Source organism: Vidua chalybeata, chromosome 15, assembly GCF_026979565.1.
Source record: "Vidua chalybeata isolate OUT-0048 chromosome 15, bVidCha1 merged haplotype, whole genome shotgun sequence".
NCBI classification, from domain to species: Eukaryota; Metazoa; Chordata; class Aves; order Passeriformes; family Viduidae; genus Vidua; species Vidua chalybeata.
Genome location: NC_071544.1, coordinates 18,377,217 through 18,396,902, shown reverse-complemented (window position 1 = coordinate 18,396,902; position 19,686 = coordinate 18,377,217). Strand labels below are relative to the sequence as shown.

Below are 19,686 nucleotides of genomic sequence, written 5' to 3'. Positions count from 1 at the left end.
TTCCAGTCTTTGGATGAGGCTCTTGCTCTGCCTGCGGGGCAGGGGCTGAGGGTGCAGCTCTGATGCAGCTGCCGCCGTGCCAGGTTAAACCTCACCTGACAGAGGGGACAGAAGGTCCCGGTTCCTTCAGGGTGCCTTGCAGTGCCCAGGCCTGAGCACTGGTAGGTCCAAAGCTCCCATCAAACTGCACGTCAAGCCCTGCCATGGAGGTGAATTCCTCAGCACTAACGATGCATGCCTTTTAGAGTAAACACTTTGCTAGCTCTTTTTTTGTTTGTTTTAAGAGAGGCAGACAGAAAGGGAGACCAAAGAGGTCTCTCTTAAACAGTGAAATGTAGAGTCTCCCTGTTTTCTGAGCAAAGCAAGACCCACAGCCTGTCACTGAGGGTCAGACCTGGGAATCCTCCTTGAGAGGCTGAGGATTGGGCTGTGTTAGTCAGTTGTAATTCTAATGTTTGTGTCCTTCTCAAAACCCCTTTCTGAGCTCAGGGTCCATCTCCTGCCATGCCGTGGTGAGATGCAGAGAAGGTGAGATGCACTGAGACCTCCACAGGGGATCAGTGGGTGGACTTCTGCTCTGGCTCTCCCATTATCAGACATTGCCTCCATAAGCCTCTTAATTTTTCATTACTTCTTTGCTTTCTTCATCCTGAGCAGTTCAGATGTAGGTTTTAACAGGACCCATTGTTGTCCCACTTGTTTTCTCCCTCATGGGCAAGCAGAGTGAGGGAGTGGCCATTGTGCCATGGCTTGGTTGTGCTCCCAGTCAGGGGCCACATCTCTGTCTCCTTGGCAAACCCCTGCAGCCATCACTCCCTTGAGGGGTCTAATGGGGGGATGAGGGATGTGGTTGTGGTGAGTTATTACCCCACGCTTAGGAGTATTAAACTCGATTTGGCAACTCATAGCCTGGGATTTGAATGACCTAAATCCTTCCTTTGGCAGCCTGGTTTGCTGTTATTTATGGTGCTTCCCAATTTATTATCATCTGCAGTTGGAGGCTTTATGCGTGGTGCTGTCCACAGAGTGATTTACACACACAGCGAAGAGAGCAGAGCAGTCCCAGACCCCAGACCCCTCCTGTCCCCAGCACCAGCCCCGGGGCAGAGCTGAGCGGGCAGGGCAGCAGCCAGTCAAGGGCAGGGGAGGGCAGGGGCTGCCCCAGAAACGCAGAGCTCTGTCTGGGGCAGGAACTGGCTCGATGGTGTCATCAGGACAGCTCCTGGGCCTGGGCGTGCCTGTGGGAGAGCACCGGAGCTGGGGAAGGGTCAGGAGCACGAGGCTGATGAGGAGCAGCTGAGGGAGCTGGGAAGGGGCTGAGCCTGGAGAAAAGGAGGCTCAGGGGGGACCTTGTGGCTCTGCACAGCTCCTGACAGGAGGGGACAGCCGGGGGATCGGGCTGTGCTCCAGGGAACAGGGACAGGAGGAGAGGGAATGGCTTCTGGTTGCACCAAAGGAAGTTTACTTTGGATAAAAGGAAAAGTTCCTTCCATGGAAGGGCTGACCAGCCCTGGCACAGGCTGTAGTGATGGAGTCACCATCCCTAGAGGGCTGTAACAGATGTGTAGGTGTGGCACTTGGGGACATGGGTTAGTGGTGACCTTGACAGTACTGGGGGAAATGGTTGAATTCGATTTTAAATGATTCCATGACTGTGTGTGGTCACAGACCTGCCTCTCACTTCTTACCCCAAAGGAGGCATGTTCCACTGGGAAAGCAGGCAGCAGGCAGAGCCCCTGGGAGGGCTGGGGGCACCCTCTGTCCAGGGATGTCCCTACGCCCTGGAGTGGCTGTACTGCTGTGGCCTGGGCCTCACGGGCTGGGCCAGGGGCGTCATCCTGTGTACACCAGGGCCAGGAGCTCCTGGCACAGGTGTTGGCACAGGTGTGGTGTGCTGTGGCCTCCCCACCAGGACAGGGGGACCAGGGCCCTTTTGCATGGAGGTGCTGCTGAAGCTGGAGCAGATGGGATGTGCCAGGAGTGGGGATGATGTGCCTGGAATGCTTTGGGAGCGGGGGCAAGATGCTTGGGATGCTGTAGGAGCAGGGATGTGACAGCCAGGCCCCTGCCCTGGTGGGCAGAAGGAGAGGGGTGGCTGTGTGGGCAGATCAGGCTGCTCCAGGGATCCAGGTCTCAGCACCGACTGCAGCTTCCCTAGGTTATCTTCTTTCTTTTTAATAACAGATTCATTCCCTGTTCCTGGCAGAGAGCATGCCTTCCTCCACGCTGGGAGAGGGGGAGGGGGGTGTGTTGTAAATTTCCCATTTTTCTGATAAAACTGTATTGCTACGGCGGAAATCAAATCCCATCTTGGATATTTTTAGCATGAGAGCATGAAGGCACAGAGATGCCGAGGGAAGGGAGGATGGGAGGGGAGGGAGGACGGCGGGCTGGGTCTCCATGGAAACTGTTTGCTTTAAATTCCCGCATTGGGGCACTGAGTGTGTAGGAGGTGATGAAGGAAATGAAAAAGCAAAAAAGAGGCAAGTTTTTTTCCTTTCTGTTGTCACAAAACTGCTGAAGGAACCTTAGGAGAAATGGGCATAATTATTGATCATCTCAACATGAATACATGTGCATTTTCATTAGGAACCACCCACCCTGTGGTGTCTCTCGAGGGCAGCAGGTGGGGCGTGCAGCAGCCATGGCTGACCTCCGGTTTGTCCAGAGACACCTTTGGAAAGGAGCTGGTGCTACTCTGTGCTCCTGAGCTGGTACCTCCGTGGGACTCCCCCCGTTGCCCTCTGGATGTTCTTCTGTGCCAGGCTGCTGTTTCTGCCCAGGGAAAAGAGCCAGTGCCCAGACCATGGGTGCTGGAGGAATGATGCTTCTGTCAGCTGGGGTAGATTTGGGCTTGGGTTGGATACTTCTACTCGGAAGAGGGTTTTTTAATATTTAGGGTATTTTTTTAACATATGAAAGGTGTAGTTAGCCAGGCTCTATTGGTATCCTTGTCTGAAGTCCTGATGATGGGCATGAGTAAACAGCAGGTCTGGGGGATCTGGACATGAAACCCCCTTCTCTGTGGTGCACTGTAAATGGGGGGCTGGGCTGGGTGTCACAAGGGTGTCTGTGGTGCCTGGCCCTGGTGTCTCAGACCACAGCCCTGCTCACAGGCTGGTGCATTAGATCATGTCTGAAAAATGCCTCACTGCAGCACACAAAGTTATTTTTAATTCATTGAAAAGGGAATGACCTAAAACCGGCAGCTGGTAATGGAGAGGATTAAATAGAGCAAAACAGGTACATTTTCAATTGAGTAATTTTAGAAGGAAGCAGCACGTCTCATTATGAGGAGCATGTTAGCACTGCCCGGCCACAGCCACGGAGTCCCCTGGCTGCTGCTGGAGCAGCTGCTGCCAGCCTGTTCCCAGCGTCATCCACGTGGCACCTCGGTGACACCAGCGCAGCCCATGGCATCGCAGCAATGCTCTCCAGGGTGGAGTCACCTGCTGCAGCAGTGAAACCTCTGTGTGAGCCAGGGCTGAGCTGGAGCTGCTGAGCCAGACTTGGTGCCAAGCACAGCATTTCAGTGCTTGAAGGTGCCTGGCTTTGCTCTGTGGCTCTGTGGCTTTTGCCGCTGTGGTTGCAGTTACCTGTGGGAATGGGACACTGCTTTGGGTTTGCTTCCCAGGGCTGTGTCTGTTCTCGTGTGTGTTAGACCCAATAACCATCCTGACAAATTGCAGGTTGGGTTCTGATTCTGCAGGACTGTCACAACAGTGAGGTGCACAGGTTCCAGCAGCACAGATGGAATTTGTCCTGTCCCAGTGTCCCTCCCCAGCCTCTAATAGGTGTTTAAAATGCCTGTCCTGCCCTTTGGGAGGATTTTGCTTGTGCAACCTTGCTAAATAGGAATTCTATTTAACCAGTAGTTCAGATCCAAATGAGAGAAGAGCAGGTGATCTGAAGAAGTTCAGAATCCATGCCATAACCTTAACTCCAAAAGACTGAGACCTCTGCAGGTGCTGCCCACTCCCGGCTACAGTGCACCCCAGTGGTGTGAGCCAGAGTGGAGCTCAGCCCCTCTGCAGCACTCCTCAGCCTTCCTGAGTGCTGGCAGCAGACGGTTAAACCCTTCCTGGCACCGAGTACCAGCCACGATGGCCACAAGAAACATGGGGTTCCCTGTGAAGGAATGAAGGGTTTGCCTTGGAGCTCTCTAACTCCATGCCACTCACTCTAGCCCTGCTTGCCTGTGAGCAGCGGTGTGTGCTGGTGTGCACTGGTGAGAAGGGCTCTGTGTGGTGAGCAGGGCTGTGTTTTGGTGAGCAGGGCTGTGTGTGGTGAGCAGGGCTCTGTGTGGTGAGCAGGGCTGTGTGTGGTGAGCAGGGCTGTGTGTGGTGAGCAGGGCTGTGTGTGGTGAGCAGTGCTGTGTTTTGGTGAGCAGGGCTGTGTGTGGTGAGCAGGGCTGTGTGTGGTGAGCAGGGCTGTGTTTTGGTGAGCAGGGCTGTGTGTGGTGAGCAGGGCTGTGTGTGGTGAGCAGGGCTGTGTTTTGGTGAGCAGGGCTGTGTGTGGTGAGCAGGGCTGTGTTTTGGTGAGCAGGGCTGTGTGTGGTGAGCAGGGCTGTGTTTTGGTGAGCAGGGCTGTGTGTGGTGAGCAGGGCTGTGTTTTGGTGAGCAGTGCTGTGTGTGGTGAGCAGGGCTGTGTGTGGTGAGCAGTGCTGTGTTTTGGTGAGCAGGGCTGTGTTTTGGTGAGCAGGGCTGTGTGTGGTGAGCAGGGCTGTGTTTTGGTGAGCAGGGCTGTGTTTTGGTGAGCAGTGCTGTGTGTGGTGAGCAGTGCTGTGTTTTGGTGAGCAGGGCTGTGTTTTGGTGAGCAGGGCTGTGTTTTGCCCTGCCCTGAGCCCCGGGCTGCAGCCCTGCCGGTCCTGGTGCTGCAGAAGTGAGAAGGGCAGGGAATGCAAATGGCAGGAGTGAGCTGGCAGCTGTTCAAGTGAGCTGGCCAAGTGTTCATTGCAGAATCCATCCTGCACCCAGTGCTGAGGCTCCAAGGCTGCAATCATTCTTCCACTTCCCAGCTTCGTGCTGCTGGAGTGTGGCTCCCAGGCAGTGGGTGAGCACCAGTTGGGCAGTAATTGCTGTGGAATTAACCTCTGACATTCTTCTAAAAATAGGCCAAATAAATCCAATCATTAGCAGCTCCCGCCTGCGTTGCCTCGAGGGTAAACACTGCAGATTAAAGCGTTTGCAGTTACAGGTCTGTGTGTCCCCTGGCTTCTCCTGCCACTGAGCCCAGAACCCTGGAGATGGTACACTGCTTTGTGGGGAAGGGGAGTCGTGTGAGTGCAGTGGCTTTTCAGCTGATGGAGGGCTGAAAGGCATCACTTTAATTTACCTTGGTAGCGATGGTAGATTCAGCAATGTGCAGAGGAAAGCAGCAATGTAGATATGGTCACCTGAGCTGTTCTTCCTGAGAAGCTCAGGGAGAGAGGACAAAGGTGTCTTAATTTGTCTGCTCCCTCTCCTCTGAGGGTGAAGGCAAATCACCACCCCAGGCAGAGGGTGGCACAAGGGCCAGGTGGGAGCAAGCTCTTTCCATCAGCCAGGTGCTGAGATGAGATGCTGGGGGCACCACTGGCACCAAGCCCTCCCCAGGTCCCAGGAATTGATTGTGTCACCCCAAATGGTGTGGGCAACTCCCCAAGGCATGAGGGGAGCATGCTGTGCCACGCTGTGCCGTGCCATGCTGTACTGCCAGCCCTGGGCCCCTGCTGCTGACAGCAGTCCTCAGGCTGCATTTAAGCACAGGGACAGCACCTGGAAATCCCACTGGAACCAGTGCTGGGCACCGGCCAGGGCAGGGGGCCATGCCAGCATAGTTCCAGAATGCAGAGCCCGTTTAGTGTTAAAGATGATGGAGAAACAGGGATTTATGGAAATGCCACAGGGTACAGAGCACCGACGAGGCATGTCCCTGTACAGGGCATGGTGCTTCCTGATGCCTGTGGAAGTCTTTTACTTAAATTGTCTTTGTCTTCTCTTTACCAGCTGACATCATCTCCACAGTTGAGTTCAACCACACTGGAGAGTTACTGGCAACAGGGGACAAGGGGGGCCGGGTTGTAATATTTCAGCGTGAGCAGGAGGTAAGTGCCAGTGAATGCAAAATGCCCATTTCATCCTTTTAAATGAAGCGTCCTGCTGTTCCCTAATCCGCCTGTGTCACTCCTAAGCTCAGGGCTCTCCTGGCATACTACAAGCTGAAAAGCAGCTATTAACATAAGCAGGGCCAGATTTCCTCCTGCCAAACACCTTCCAAACATCACATTGCCTGCACTCTTCTGCTCCAGGTGTAACAGGGATCAGGCAGCACATCTGAGTGTGTGACAAGCGCTCACCTTGGAGATTGTCATCTCCCCAAGAGCCCCTCATACCACCGAAATTCTGGAAAGTGTAGATGGATGCAACAGTTACGTTTTCCTTCCAAAACTTTGCTCAGGAAGTGCTAGCAAATGCTTTGTTAGAAGCTGGAGGTTGTGCCTGCTGGAGAAGTGTGTGTTCAGCCCTCAGCATGGCCCTGTGCTGGCGGGCACCCTGCGGGCCTGGCTGGGGGAGCTGTGCCAGCTCCTACCACCTGGGACAGCCTCCACCATTTCCAAAGCTGTCCCAGTTAGCTGCTGTGCTCTGAGTCAGTGGGACCTGTCCTCAGCTGCACTGGAAGGAATGCATCAGCCCTGGACATGAGACAGGTCATGGTCCAATGATGGTTTTAAATTTTCCTCAAAGTTAAGGCTTTAAAATTATTTCTACATACACTGAAGAAAGTTCAGTGGTTAACCATCACATGTGCAGTCACCCCATCAGCCTTTCCAGAACTAGTTCATTTCTCCTTTTCCTCTAATTTCATTATTCTACTGCTTTTCCTGAACTTTAAGCCTCCAGGATCATTCTTGCGGGGACTGCTGAACTCCAGGACGGTTTGGATGGGTGGTGGTGAAGGATCTCTGAGGCCCGGTCTTTAGAGCATAGGGTTTATTGTAAAGGATGAAGGGCCCTGCTTAGAGTTGCTAGCCGCAACTCGTGGCAGGCCCGGGGAGAGCAGGGGGGAGAGAGAGGGAGAGAGAGAGATGGTGCCAGGTGGGCGTCCCAGCAGGAAGGTCCGAGAGAGAGTGTCTGGTCCCTCGGCCACACCTTATCAGGGGACTTCAAGGTGGGCTGGGACAGGACTTGGGCCAATGGGGTTGCAGATACCTGATACTTCAGGGGAGAGTTACAGGTATGGGATGAACCACACATTGGGGGGTGAGACAGGACATTCCATTTGACCTCAGGATCTATCAGAAGGGGGGATTGCTTTCAGCTTGGCTGTATTATTGTTTTCGGGATGCTCAGTAATGAAGGTTTGGTATTTCAAACCTCGTTTTCATCTCGATATCTGTATTCTCTGATTCTTTTGCCAGGCCATCATATTTATAGGGCCTTGCTATTTCATCTTCCCCAACAAATTCTGAATGTATCTACTCAGCTCCTGTTCAAGGGGACATGTGGGGCTTTACCCACCCAAACCAAGGCTGCCCATCCTGTACTTGTAGCTGCTTCCAGCAGCTCTCCTGTGGCTGGCTTCAGTACCTGGTGGGAGCTGGCACTCGGTCCCAGCCGTTCAGCAGGGACAGACAGTGGGGCGGGATCCATTCCTGCTGTGTTCCCTCTGCATTCCCTCTCTGTTTCTCCTCCATTCCCTTTCCATTTCTTCTCCATCTCTACTGTGCTCCCATTCCGTTCCCTCTCCATTGCCACTCCATTCTTCCTCTGTTTCTGCTGTGTTCCCTCTCTCATTCCTCTCCATTCCCTCTCCATTTCTCCTCCGTTCCCACTCCTTCCCGCCGAGCACACCGGGAGCCGCGGTGTCAGCAGAGGCCGTGCCTGGGCACTCAGCCCTGCGCTGGCTGTCGCCAGCCCCAGAGTGCCCCGAGCCAGCTGCCAACACCTCCAGCTCCTCCCTGTTCCCCACAGAGCAAGAACCAGCCCCACCGCAGGGGAGAGTACAATGTCTACAGCACCTTCCAGAGCCACGAGCCAGAGTTCGATTACCTGAAGAGCCTGGAGATCGAGGAGAAGATCAATAAGATACGATGGCTGCCGCAGCAGAACGCGGCCTATTTCCTGCTCTCCACCAACGGTACGTGGCCGTGCTGCCCCGCTGCTTCAGGCCCTGGGTTCCCACCACCAGGCATTGCCTTCTCTGTGTTGTTTCTTTGGGAAAATAGTTACTAAAAACTCTCCCTGCAGGGTAACACAGGTGTCTTGGGGGAATGGGTCTGGCAGAGCTCAGTCCCTGTGCACCAGGTGTATTTCACAGCAGCCCATCCCTTTGAGGGAGAGAGAGAGGCTTCTGCCCTGACAACAACTTATGTTTTTTATTCTCAGGATCCTGGGAATTTTTGGGGTTTTTTTAAAGACAAACTGCAGGTGTTTTGTTTCAATTTGCAGTCATGTCGGGCTCAGCAGTTCCATGGTATATTCTGATAAATATCTTGAGGATCTAGGAATATTACCTGGGATGAATGGGACCTTAAGATGGATGTGACTTATTTACCTCAGGGGAAAAGGAGGGGTCTAATTATCTTCCATAACCAACTTACTTTGTGTTATAGAATTGACTCTATTGATCATTGTAATAAAATTCAAAGACTTATTAAACTCACTTGGGGGAGAATCATTGAAATGCAATGAAGATTAATTATACAGCATAATGTTCTGTTAATTGAGTTTTTAAACAGTTTTTTGATTAACAGGGATATTACCCTTCCATTTGGGTGGTGTTCCATATGCAGGCAGGTTATCAAAACAATTAATTTGGAAATACTCCTGTGTTATGCTGTTTCTTTTTTGTTCTTACTGTTACACTAACATTTTATAGAGAATCCCCCCCAAAATAGAGCATGTTAATAAAACCAAAGTTATTTGGCACTGCTTTGGATTTGCTGTGTAAGAGAGAAAATGAAGATGGATGATGGTGTTTTGTATGAAACCTGGTGGAAGTGATGATAAACTATGGATGGAGTCCCTGCCAGGAGGGAGCGAAGAAAACACCATTATTGAGAATAACCCCACGTGTTCCTGGTGTTCTTTCTGCGGGGGCTCTGTGGCACCGGGTGTGGGATGCTGGGAGGAGGCAGGGAGCTGCCTTCAGTCCTGGTGAGTGCTGGGCTCGCCCAGTTCTGGATGGGGAATGTCAGCGTGACTCTGGGTGAGCTGCAGACCCCTGCCACGTCTCAGGGCTGTGTCCAGGTCAGTGTGCCCTGCACGGCTTCGCTCCTCCGCAGGGCTGGGCACCTCTGTGCTGTGGGCACAGGTACCTCTATCACCCCTTCCAGCACGTGGCACTGGGGGCACAGGAGGATTTTCCAGCCTTGGTGCATCTGTCAGTGGGCGGCTCAGGGAGCAGCTGCCTTGATGCTCTCCTCTCTCCTCCCCCAGATAAGACTGTGAAGCTATGGAAGGTCAGCGAGCGGGACAAGAGACCGGAGGGGTACAACCTCAAGGATGAGGATGGCCGTCTCCGGGACCCCTCCATGATCACCGTGCTACGGGTGAGTGTGGGGGGACCGTGGCGGTTGAGGAGCCGTTCCCCGCGGGCTCTCGAATGAGGATTGCTGCTGGTGTCCCCTGTGGGACCTGCAGTGCCGTCGTGCCGTGCTCGGTTGGTGTTGGAGCGGGTGCTGTGACTGGTGCTCGGGCGTGGCAGAGGACGAGGGAGCTGCCCTGGGTGCCCGGGCTGTGCTGATGCTGGGCAGACGTGCTGCCAGCGCCCTGTGTGTCCCGTGTCTGCCACCGCAGTGCCACAGTGTGCTGTACTGCCCCACAGGCTGGGGCCATCCCAGCGAGGAGGCAGGGCAGAAGCTCTCCTGGCTTGGAGCATTCCCAAATGTAGCTGCTGCTGTAGGAGCAGGAGTACTTCCTCCAAATGAGTTTTCCTCCTGGTCATGACCTTAATCAGACCAGACTAGCTTGTAATTTATTAACACCCCTTCAGAATTTGCATTTTGAGTACTTGTGGGTTTTATATTTATATATATGAAATTATTACTATGATTGTGCTTACCTCAATTTATGGGTCCCAGTTCCATTTTGCATGAAGCCATTGAGAACTTTGGACAGGCAGTTAATTCTTGTCTCTGTATGGGGTTGCTCGTGGTGACTGGCAGCGTTTTTCTTTACAAAGCAAGAGAGCATTTATTTCATGTAGATGTGTATCTGCTGTTATGTTTCAGGCAGCATTTCCAGCCTAACATGGTGATACCTGAGAGCCCGTTGGAGAGGTTTGCTCGGTGCCTGGCTGTCAGAGCTGGGGCTGTCAGCCCTTGGCAGGCTGGGAGGCAGGATTTGAGAGGCAGCAGTGTTAAGGGTGTTATCCCAGGTGGTGCTTCCTTCTCTGGCCAAACACACTGGGAAGGCCCTGGGATTTCTGTCTCCCCTGTAGAAAGTCATACTGAAATATCAGAGAACCAAACAGGGTTGGAGTCCACTCACTGCCTTGAAAGTTTCAGCCCCCGTTTTACTCTCAGGCCCTGTTTTACTCTCAGCTGCAGTCCTGGCAGCAGCTCAGTGCTGTGTGGCTGGAGGAGCTGCTGCTTGGTGTCTGCCACTGCACTGGGGTCAGGTGTTGCCATTCCTGCCCCTGGCAGAGGCGCAGGGCACTGGGAGGTCAAACACATCTTAAGTGTGTGATGTGGTGCTTATTGGTATCTGCTGTGCAGTGCCTGTGGTCCCTGAGGACAGAAGATTGAGGAGTCTTCCACCAGCTCCATTTGATCTAATGTTTTGATGATTTTACTTAGATATTTACATAGCTGTAACCGTTTTGCTGCAGCTTGGTGTAAATCTGACATGTAATTGTCCTGTGATGGGTATGCTTTAAATGAAAGCCACATCCATCCATGGTTTAATTTTCAACCACAGACAAGTGAAAAAGGTTTTTAAATGCACCTTGCTGCCATAATTTCTCATCCATTTGGCTTAATGGTTTAAATGCACTTGATGAGCATCATCCTCTGAGGAATTTCTAACCCACACAGTGCAAAAGGAATATTTAACTCTGCTCAGGCTGTTTAGTTAGGTGTTTGCTGTCATTAGAAGAGCTCTGGTTATTTGAATAGCCCCCACTCTAACAGCTGCAGCCCTCTGACCTTGTGAAACCGCCTTGGCGTGCTCCCGATACCACTCGCTGTACCTGTGCCTTGGGACGTAGTAGGAAATAATTAACACAAGTGAAATCCAGGGCTTAAACCTTTTCAAAGAGAGGATGTGTTGGCTTTGTTGACTCCCAGCGCAGGGCAGTCTGGGGTGGCACCCCAGTGCCCCTGCCCCGGGCGCTGGTGCAGTGGGTGCTTGCTGCAGGCGGTGCCGCTGCTGGGGGTGCAGTGGGCAGGGCTGTTGTGTGCCTGTTTCCCAGTGTTTGTGGCTGTCACAGAGCCCTCTCTTAAGAGCTGCCACTTCACTATCTCTGTTACAGCAAATTCCACGATAAATCCTGGTTTGTGTCTCCCATTTTGCGGAAGCACTCAGATTTCTCGGCCCCTGTGCAGTTTCCCAGGGAGGCTGTGCTGTGCCCCACTGCATCTCGTTCCCCTGACAGCAGTCCCAGAGTGGCTGTGATGGGAAATGCCTTGGAGGAGGTCTGCTGTGCTGCTGTTCCTTTCTGCCTGAGGAAAGAGATTTGCCTCTTTTCCTTGTACACATTCTGCAGAGCATTTCAACGACAAGGCAGGGGCAAGAGATGGAAGCAGCAGCTCCATCAGCTGCGTGGATGAGCAGTGAGGCAGCAGCTTTGTCCTCCTGCAGGAAGGTCCCTTGTGCATGTCACAGGGCAGGTCAAATGTGACAAAATTCTGAGCAGTGTGAAGCTGTCACTTCACACTGTGAAGTCTGCCACGAAAATAGTGTTTGATACTCATTTTGTCTGCAAAATGCTAAGCTTGAGGTGGCATTGGGCAGTCACAGAATGTAACTTATGTAGGTAGGAAATGAGTTCTGGGGAGTGTGCCTGGAGGAGCTCAGCTGCTGGAGGAGCTCGGCCGCTGGGGCAGGTGGAAAACTCACTGGATTTATCCCTGAGCACTTCTCTGCTCCCTGATTTGCCAGGGACTGGATTATAGTTTCCTTCTCGGAGACTCAAGGCTGGGGTCAATCCCAGCTTCAGCTTGACTAATCCCACTTGAGCAGATCCTGTGGAGCACGCTGAGCTCCGGCCGTGCTGCTGTGCCGGGCAGGGGCTGGGCTGGGGGAGCGCTGGCCAACGCTGCTGCTGGGCTGGCCTGGCTCTGCCACTGCTCAGCTGTCACCAGAGGTGGATGTGTGTCCTGCTGTAGATGCAGGAGCATCTTCATCATCCCCACCTGCCAGTTCAGAGCCTGGCTGGTCAAGGTGAGCGCAGTGGTGTCCATAACAGGGTAAGCTGCCCGTGCCAGCTCTGCCACACCTGTCAGGAAACCACAGAGCTATGGCTGCAGCTGTCACCCTGGCAAGGTGGGGATTGGGTAGACACCTAATGGATTATTTACTGGAATTTTTTATGGCCACTGCTCTGGCTCAGGTTGGAATTTCAGCGTAAGTCCAGTGCAGTCCATTGTGCCCAGAGGGTTTCCATGGAGGTAACTGCCAGCAAAATCTTTCTCTCCACTGTACAGAAATGCCTGAGTGGTCCCACTGCAATCAGCCCTGTCATATTCACACCCTTTGGGAATTTCTAGTCCTATGAGGATTCCCAGCATTGCTTTCATCTTGGGTGCAGGTGGTTGTGTCCCATTGCACTGTTTGGGAGTTCCATGTCCCCACCTGACCTCCAAGAAGGGGCAGCCCCATCTGGCACACGTGGGCCATGGGCTTTGGGGGGTTTGTGACTGTGCCAGGAGCTGAGTCCTTGATCCTTTCTCCCACATATTGACCTGTGTTTTGCTAATGCTGCTGCCAGCAGAAATCAAAATTAAGACTTACTTTGTTTTAAAAGAAAAGTGACTGACATTGCCCCCCTCCTGAAAACAGAAAGCAATTGAATTTATTAGTGTTTTATTTTCTTTGACACAGTCTTTCTGTGTACTTGATGTGCTTTGTTAAACTGAATTCCCATTTAATAATGGGTGTGTGTAACACCAGAGCCTGTCCTGAGGTGGGTTCTGGAGCTGGAGCAGGGATGCACAAGGAGGTCTCTGCTGTCCAGGGTTGTTGTGGCAGTGCTGATTGATCTGGGTGGGTTAGGCAGAAGCTGACTTGGCCTGTGCCTGCTTCAAATAACCACAAGAACCAGTTCCAGTTGCTGTCACCTTGCCCCATTTGTTGGTGTCTCCACTGTGCCTGAGGCCTGGCTGGGCAGCTGCTCCCCTTGGCTGTCCCGAGCCAGGGTCCCCTGTGCTGCAGGATCCCTGTGCTGCTGTTGGGGAATGAGCTTACCGTCTCCTCCCAGCAAATTCCTGACTGCTCCTGCCTCAAAGTTTCAGTGCTTTCAGGGTTAAATCCTTGCTGCTGATCCCTGTCCGTGGGTGCTGACGCTCTCTCCTCACCCTGCAGGTCCCTGTGCTTCGGCCCATGGACCTGATGGTGGAGGCCACTCCCCGGAGGGTGTTCGCCAACGCACACACCTACCACATCAACTCCATCTCCGTCAACAGCGACTATGAGACCTACATGTCAGCGGATGACCTGAGGATCAACCTGTGGAATTTTGAAATCACAAATCAAAGTTTTAGTATCCTTTGATGCGTGTGGCTCTGGGGATGGCCCTGGGTCCTGGTGAGGTGCAGCCCCAAGGGAAGCAGCCGGGCTGTGCCCTTGCCTGTGGGGATGGGGACAGAGCAGGCAGTGCCGCAGCTCCTTAGCCCCACACCTCGTTGTGGTGCCTCGCTGCAGGAGCTTCACCCTCTGCAAGGCTGGCAGGAGTTCAGGAGCATGAAATACTGCTGCCTGCTGTGCACCTGGCTGCAGAGCACTGAAGGTCCCCAGGCCCATTCTCAAGGCACTGCCCTCTCACCTCTGCCTGTGTCGCTGCTGGGATGCCAGGCTGTGTGCAGACGAGGCATCCAGCACTCCCATGGAGCCGCTCCCTCCACGGCACAGGGCTCAGCTGGCATTGCCACCACTGCTGCTGTCACCCGCTGTGTGGGTGACACATTTCTGAATTTGCCTGCAGGGTCTGGTGGGGCAGGCAGAGGGGGGGTGGTCTACAGGTGATGGAGGAGACAGATGCCTTGGGGAAGGTGGAAGCAGTAAGGGTGCCTTGGGAAAGGTGGAAGCAGTAAGGGTGCCTTGGGGAAGGTGGAAGCAGTAATGGTGTGGTTCTGTTATTCCCTGCACCGGGTGTCAGGCTGCCAGTCACTGCTCTACAAATGAGGTTGCGACAGTCACACTTGTAACAGCCACATCGGAAATAATAAACAGGGCACGAATCATTGATGGTATTTATATGGTGTTTCCTGCTGAGAAATCCCTGGGGCATCATTTAGGCACATGGAGAGGATTTCAGCAGTGACAGGCATGTGGCTATGGGAGCTCTGAGCAGCTGCAGGAGAGTAGGGCTGTGGTGCCTGCTTATTTGCAAGGATGAGGGTGAGAAGTACTAAATCTGTGACAAACCTCAGGGAGTTCACCTGGCCCAAGGGACTTACATAGGGGTTTTCTGTTGGTTGTTGTGTCCTGGGCTTTGCTGCCATTGCTGTTTTCAGTAAGGTTACTCACCGTGGCACAGTGTTGCACTAAAAGACACTTACTGAGGCCTGGCGTGGGCGGGCAGATCAGCTCCCATGTGCCACAGAGGGTCTTCAGGCCGCCGTGTCACAGCTGGGCTTCCCAGCTTAGAAGACGTGCTGGATCTTGGCCTTCCCCCGCTGGTGCGGGCTGGTCCCACTCCACGCTGCAGTTTTCCCCGTGACCGTGGTGCCTGCCCGGAACACACGGTTTGCATGGGTGAGGGGCCAGAGGCACCAGCAGGAGTCTGGGCCGGGCCGCGTGGGCTCCTTAACTGGCCCTGCCAGACATCGTGGACATCAAGCCGGCCAACATGGAGGAGCTGACGGAGGTGATCACGGCGGCCGAGTTCCACCCGCACCACTGCAACACCTTCGTGTACAGCAGCAGCAAGGGCACCATCCGCCTGTGCGACATGCGCACCGCGGCCCTCTGCGACCGCCACGCCAAGTGTGAGTGTGCCACCACAGCCCTCGGGGGAAAGGAGCACAAAAAAGGGAGGATGGAGACCCACCTGGGCTTGGGTCTGCCCCAGCGCCTCGTTCCCCTGTCCCCCCGGTGTCCCGGGCTGCGACCCCCGTGGCCGCTCACCCTCGCCTTCAGGGCCATCTCAGCGTTGAGCCTGCCCCAGTGGAGAGGGGCTGGGAGGGCTGCTGAGGGAGGGGGAGCTGGCAGAAGGAGCTGCTGCGGGCAGGGCAGCACCTGCTCAGTGCCAGAGAAAGTAGGTTTGTTGTGTAAGAGAGAATTAGTGCTCAGAAATCCTTTCCATGAGCTCAGCAGCCCAGATCTGCTTCTGCAGCAGGAGCAAAAGCCACACAAAAGCCTTCAGCCCAAAGCAAAAATAGCTGGCCCGAGCCCCTGCCCTGCCCGGCCACTGGCTTTGGTTCACAGACCCGCTCAGGGACTGGGCAGCACCAGCTGTGTGCTGGGAGCCCCAGGCTGGATCTGTGTGTGTGTGTGTGTGTGTGTGTGCTGGGAGCCCCAGGCTGGATCTGTGTGTGTGTGTGTGTCTGTGTGTGTCTGTGTGTGTGTGTGTGTGTGTGTGCTGGGAGCCCCAGGCTGCTGGATCTGTGTGTGTGTGTGTGTGTGTGTGTGTGTGTGTGCTGGGAGCCCCAGGCTGGATCTCTGTGTGTGTGTGTGCTGGGAGCCCAGTCATGGCCCTGCTGTGTGCTGGGACCCCAGAGCCAACAGAGCCCCTGCTGCTGCCACTGCAGGGACCGAGCAGGGTCCACACGTCCCACAGCAAAGCTGGTGGCCATGGCCCTACTGCCCATTGCCAGAGGCACCCAGGGACAGAGCCATCACAGGGAGACCAGTGCCTGTGACTGACCTGCTGTGAGCAACAGAGACACGTCCTGGGTTCAGCTGCTTTCTGCCTGCCTCAGATCTTTGTTTTTGTTGTTGTTGTTCTCACTTTTTATATGGAAAAAGCCTCCAGGTTTCTGCCGGTGGTGAAAGGCCACAGCTCTGCGTCCTGCTGTGGGCAGTGCCTTTTCTGCATTGTAGAAATCATTTATATGGGCACTTCAGACTTTTTTCCCACTGTACTGGAGCTCCAGGACTTGGGGCGGGGTGGTGATAAACCTAAGCACATGTGGGTGCTGGGTACAGCATCATGCAAGTGTTCTCTTCCAGAAGCTTCCTGTGGTGCTAGGATAGGGTGGCAGATCCCTGCCTGAGATCAGGGAGCTCCTGCCTCAGCTGATGCTGGGGCTTGTTCTTTCCTCCTGCACAGTTTTTGAAGAGCCCGAAGACCCAAGTAACCGGTCATTTTTTTCTGAGATCATCTCCTCAATCTCTGATGTCAAATTCAGCCACAGTGGAAGGTACATCATGACCCGGGACTACCTCACTGTCAAGGTGTGGGACTTGAACATGGAGAACCGGCCCATTGAGACCTACCAGGTGAGTGTGGCACAGCCAGGTGCATGCAGCAGTGGGGCACCCACCGAGTTCTTTCCTGAGCCACACTCTGGGCCAGTGGCAGGAGGGCCGGGTATGGACCTGTTGTGTGGGAGCTTTATGCCCATAGATGGTGGAAAGCAGAGTTGTTAAATGTGGGCTCAAGTGACCTGGTGAGTTGTCACCATGTCCCCAGGCTGGGGGTGGGTGAGGAGAGAAAACTCAGGAGCTGGCAGCTGGAGAGCCAAGTAGGAGGCCTTGTGCAGAGCAGTAGCCCTTTGTCACCCTTTGCCAGGGGATGTGCCCTGGCACTACCTGGGGATGCCCAAGCCACGTGCAGAGTGGCTGGAGGTGCCTGGAGAAGAACGGTGGCTGTGGGAGGGCACAGGATGCCAGGCAGTGCCCAACGCTGCCAGCTGGGCTGTGGCGAGCGTGGGGCTGGGCTGGGTGTGCCAGCTCCCTGTGAGCCAGGGCTGAGTCTGCCAGTCCCTGGGCTGTGCTGGCCACTGTGGGGGCTCATCCTGTCCCTCCCACCGGCAGGTCCACGACTACCTGCGGAGCAAGCTCTGCTCGCTCTACGAGAACGACTGCATCTTTGACAAGTTTGAGTGCGTCTGGAACGGGTCTGACAGGTGAGCACGTGGCGGTGTGGCTGCCTTCAGCCCAGGGGTGCTCGCTTTGGTTTGGCCCAAGGGGTCCCTTGGCCCCTTGGCAGCCCCTTCCCTGGCCTTTGGCTGGGTGTGGGGTCTGGACAGGTGCAGCAGAGACCACCTACACCTGCAGCCTGTACGCAGTGGGGATGTCTGAGGGTCCCACTCTCTGGACCCTCAGAATCAGTTACGCCTCTCTGTGTCACCCACAGCTGGAAGAAGGTGGTGATGGGTTTAGCTTCAGATTGCCAGAATCTGGGGATAATGAGTCTCCGGGTGTGACTTACACCGAGCTAGGTGGCAGGAAGTGTGTGACCCCCTGGCAGGGCTGCCATGGTTTTGTCTGAGCCATCAGAGTGAGCTGACAAACCACAACTGGGCCTGAGACAAATTCCAAGGCTTACCCAAATCTCATTATGCCTCTGAATGTTCAGTCTTGCTCTGGTCACCAACAGTTTGCCTCTGAAAAGGTGTGAAAACCATCTGTCCTTCCCCATTGCAGTGTCATCATGACCGGCTCCTACAACAACTTCTTCCGCATGTTCGACCGCAACACCAAGCGCGACGTGACGCTGGAGGCGTCGCGGGAGAACAGCAAACCCCGTGCCATCCTCAAACCCCGCAAGGTCTGCGTGGGTGGAAAGCGCAGGAAAGACGAGATCAGTGTGGACAGTCTGGACTTTAGCAAAAAGATCCTGCACACAGCTTGGCACCCCTCCGAGAACATCATCGCTGTGGCAGCCACGAACAACCTGTACATATTCCAGGACAAGGTTAACTAGGAGGACCAGGTCTTCTTTAGGAGTCTCATGTACTGATACCAGTAAACACAAGGTTTCAACTGTTCCTTTTCTTTCTTTCTTTCTTTCTTCTTTTGTTTTCCTTTCCTTCCTGTTCTTTGTTCAGTTCCTGCTCTGCAGATCGTGGTTGTGCAGAGGAGCGCTGGGGCACTCCGGCCCAGGGGCCACTGGGGGCACCCCCCAGACACCAGATTTACACAGGGAGAGCTGAGACTTCTTACAGGGCAGTGTGAGGATGTCAGGCCTAGCTGTCCCGTGTCCCCAGGCACGTCCCCAGGCACGTCCCCAGGCAGTGCTGGGGTGGCAGCGGGGGGCTGTCAGCTGGGGAAGGGATTGATGGGGTAACACACCATGGGCTCTGGTCAGCTCTGGTGGCAGTGGTCCCACTCCAATTGCTTTAAACCTGATCCCAGAAATATTCCACCTGTTGTGTGGAAGACTGGAATGTTGCCTCCCTTTGCCATTTTCCACATTTGTCTTTTTATTACAATTATTTTGTGTTTTACCAACAGAGACAGCAAAACCAAACGTAAAATGGAAAAGTTCAGTTTTGTAATGGACAAGCTTAAGGGCAGGGGGTATGTGCTGCACCTCCAGATGTGTCTGCTCCAACCAGGTTGCCCCCCCAGCCCCAGAACCCTCCTGAGGTTTTGGCTTTGTAGATACTGTGGTGCCTTCTTTGGTATATGAAATACCTTTATAAACGATGCTTCCGACCTGCATTGATCGCAAACCAAACCAACCCTGGGCTCTGCTGCAGTTCTGGGCTTTGCTTTGGTCATTTTTCTCGTTTTGTTGTGAGCTCTTGCATGTCGTGACTGTCTCTCTCTCTTTCTCTCTCTCTTTTTCTCTTTTTTAATTAATTTATTTATTTATTCAATTTTTTAAGATAAAATATAAGTTGCTAATTTATGACTTAAAAAAATCCAACTGTATATTGCTGTTTAGCCCCTGACTATGTCAGAGAGAGGCTGTCTGCAGTCCTACATTATAATAACAATGATAATAATAAAACTGGTAACTCTTTCTCTTTGCATGGCAAGGCTGCCTCTTTCTACTCTACAGATTGGTCTGTCCCTCTTTACTTGAACAACTGTTCAATAAAAGAAGATTGACTGGATTTTTTGTAAATCTGAAAACTGCTCCTGCAGCAAGAAGCAAATGAAGTCAATTACAAAATTCAACAGCGTCACTTCGGCAGTGGCTCCACAAGGGTGACCCTGTTGCCATCTCTCCTGAGGGGGCACCTGGCACCCCCAGCACCCAAGGCCTTCAGGGGTCGGACACGAGTCACCAAGGCCAGGTGTCCCCTGAGACAGCCTCTCTGCAGGCACCATGAGGATCACGGCACGCCCTGACCAGGGAAAGGAACTGCTACACACCCAGAGCTCATGGACTGCACGGAAAACCAGGAGCTGCTTGGAGGCAGGGGCCCCCCATACACCACTTTCAGAGGAGCCATCCCAAGGGAAGAAAAAAGTGCACTGGCTTATGGATTTATTCCATGGGATGGCTTTCAGGAGTAACTTTTTTTAAAATGAAATGGTAAAATAAAATAGCAAGAGTAAATGCACCATTTTATAAGAAAATGCTCCTTTTTGGTTCTGTAAGGAAAGCCTGCGCTGCGGTGTCAGAAGTAAAGTTGTCCCAAACGTG

At 53.7% G+C, this 19,686-nt stretch overlaps 1 protein-coding gene across 3 annotated transcripts in view; it reads left to right on the top strand.

Annotated features, from left to right (window-relative positions):
• The window catches only part of PPP2R2B (protein phosphatase 2 regulatory subunit Bbeta), a 63,469-nt gene extending 43,783 nt beyond the window's left edge, over nt 1–19,686 (top strand). For all 3 annotated transcript variants that reach the window (XM_053956759.1, XM_053956760.1, XM_053956761.1), the window contains 8 exons: nt 5,988–6,085; nt 7,953–8,118; nt 9,420–9,532; nt 13,506–13,683; nt 14,966–15,130; nt 16,414–16,583; nt 17,121–17,212; nt 17,733–19,686. In XM_053956759.1, the coding sequence (XP_053812734.1) occupies nt 5,988–6,085; nt 7,953–8,118; nt 9,420–9,532; nt 13,506–13,683; nt 14,966–15,130; nt 16,414–16,583; nt 17,121–17,212; nt 17,733–18,012 (1,262 nt within the window). In that variant the 3' untranslated portion in view covers nt 18,013–19,686. The remainder of the gene's footprint in view (nt 1–5,987; nt 6,086–7,952; nt 8,119–9,419; nt 9,533–13,505; nt 13,684–14,965; nt 15,131–16,413; nt 16,584–17,120; nt 17,213–17,732) is intronic.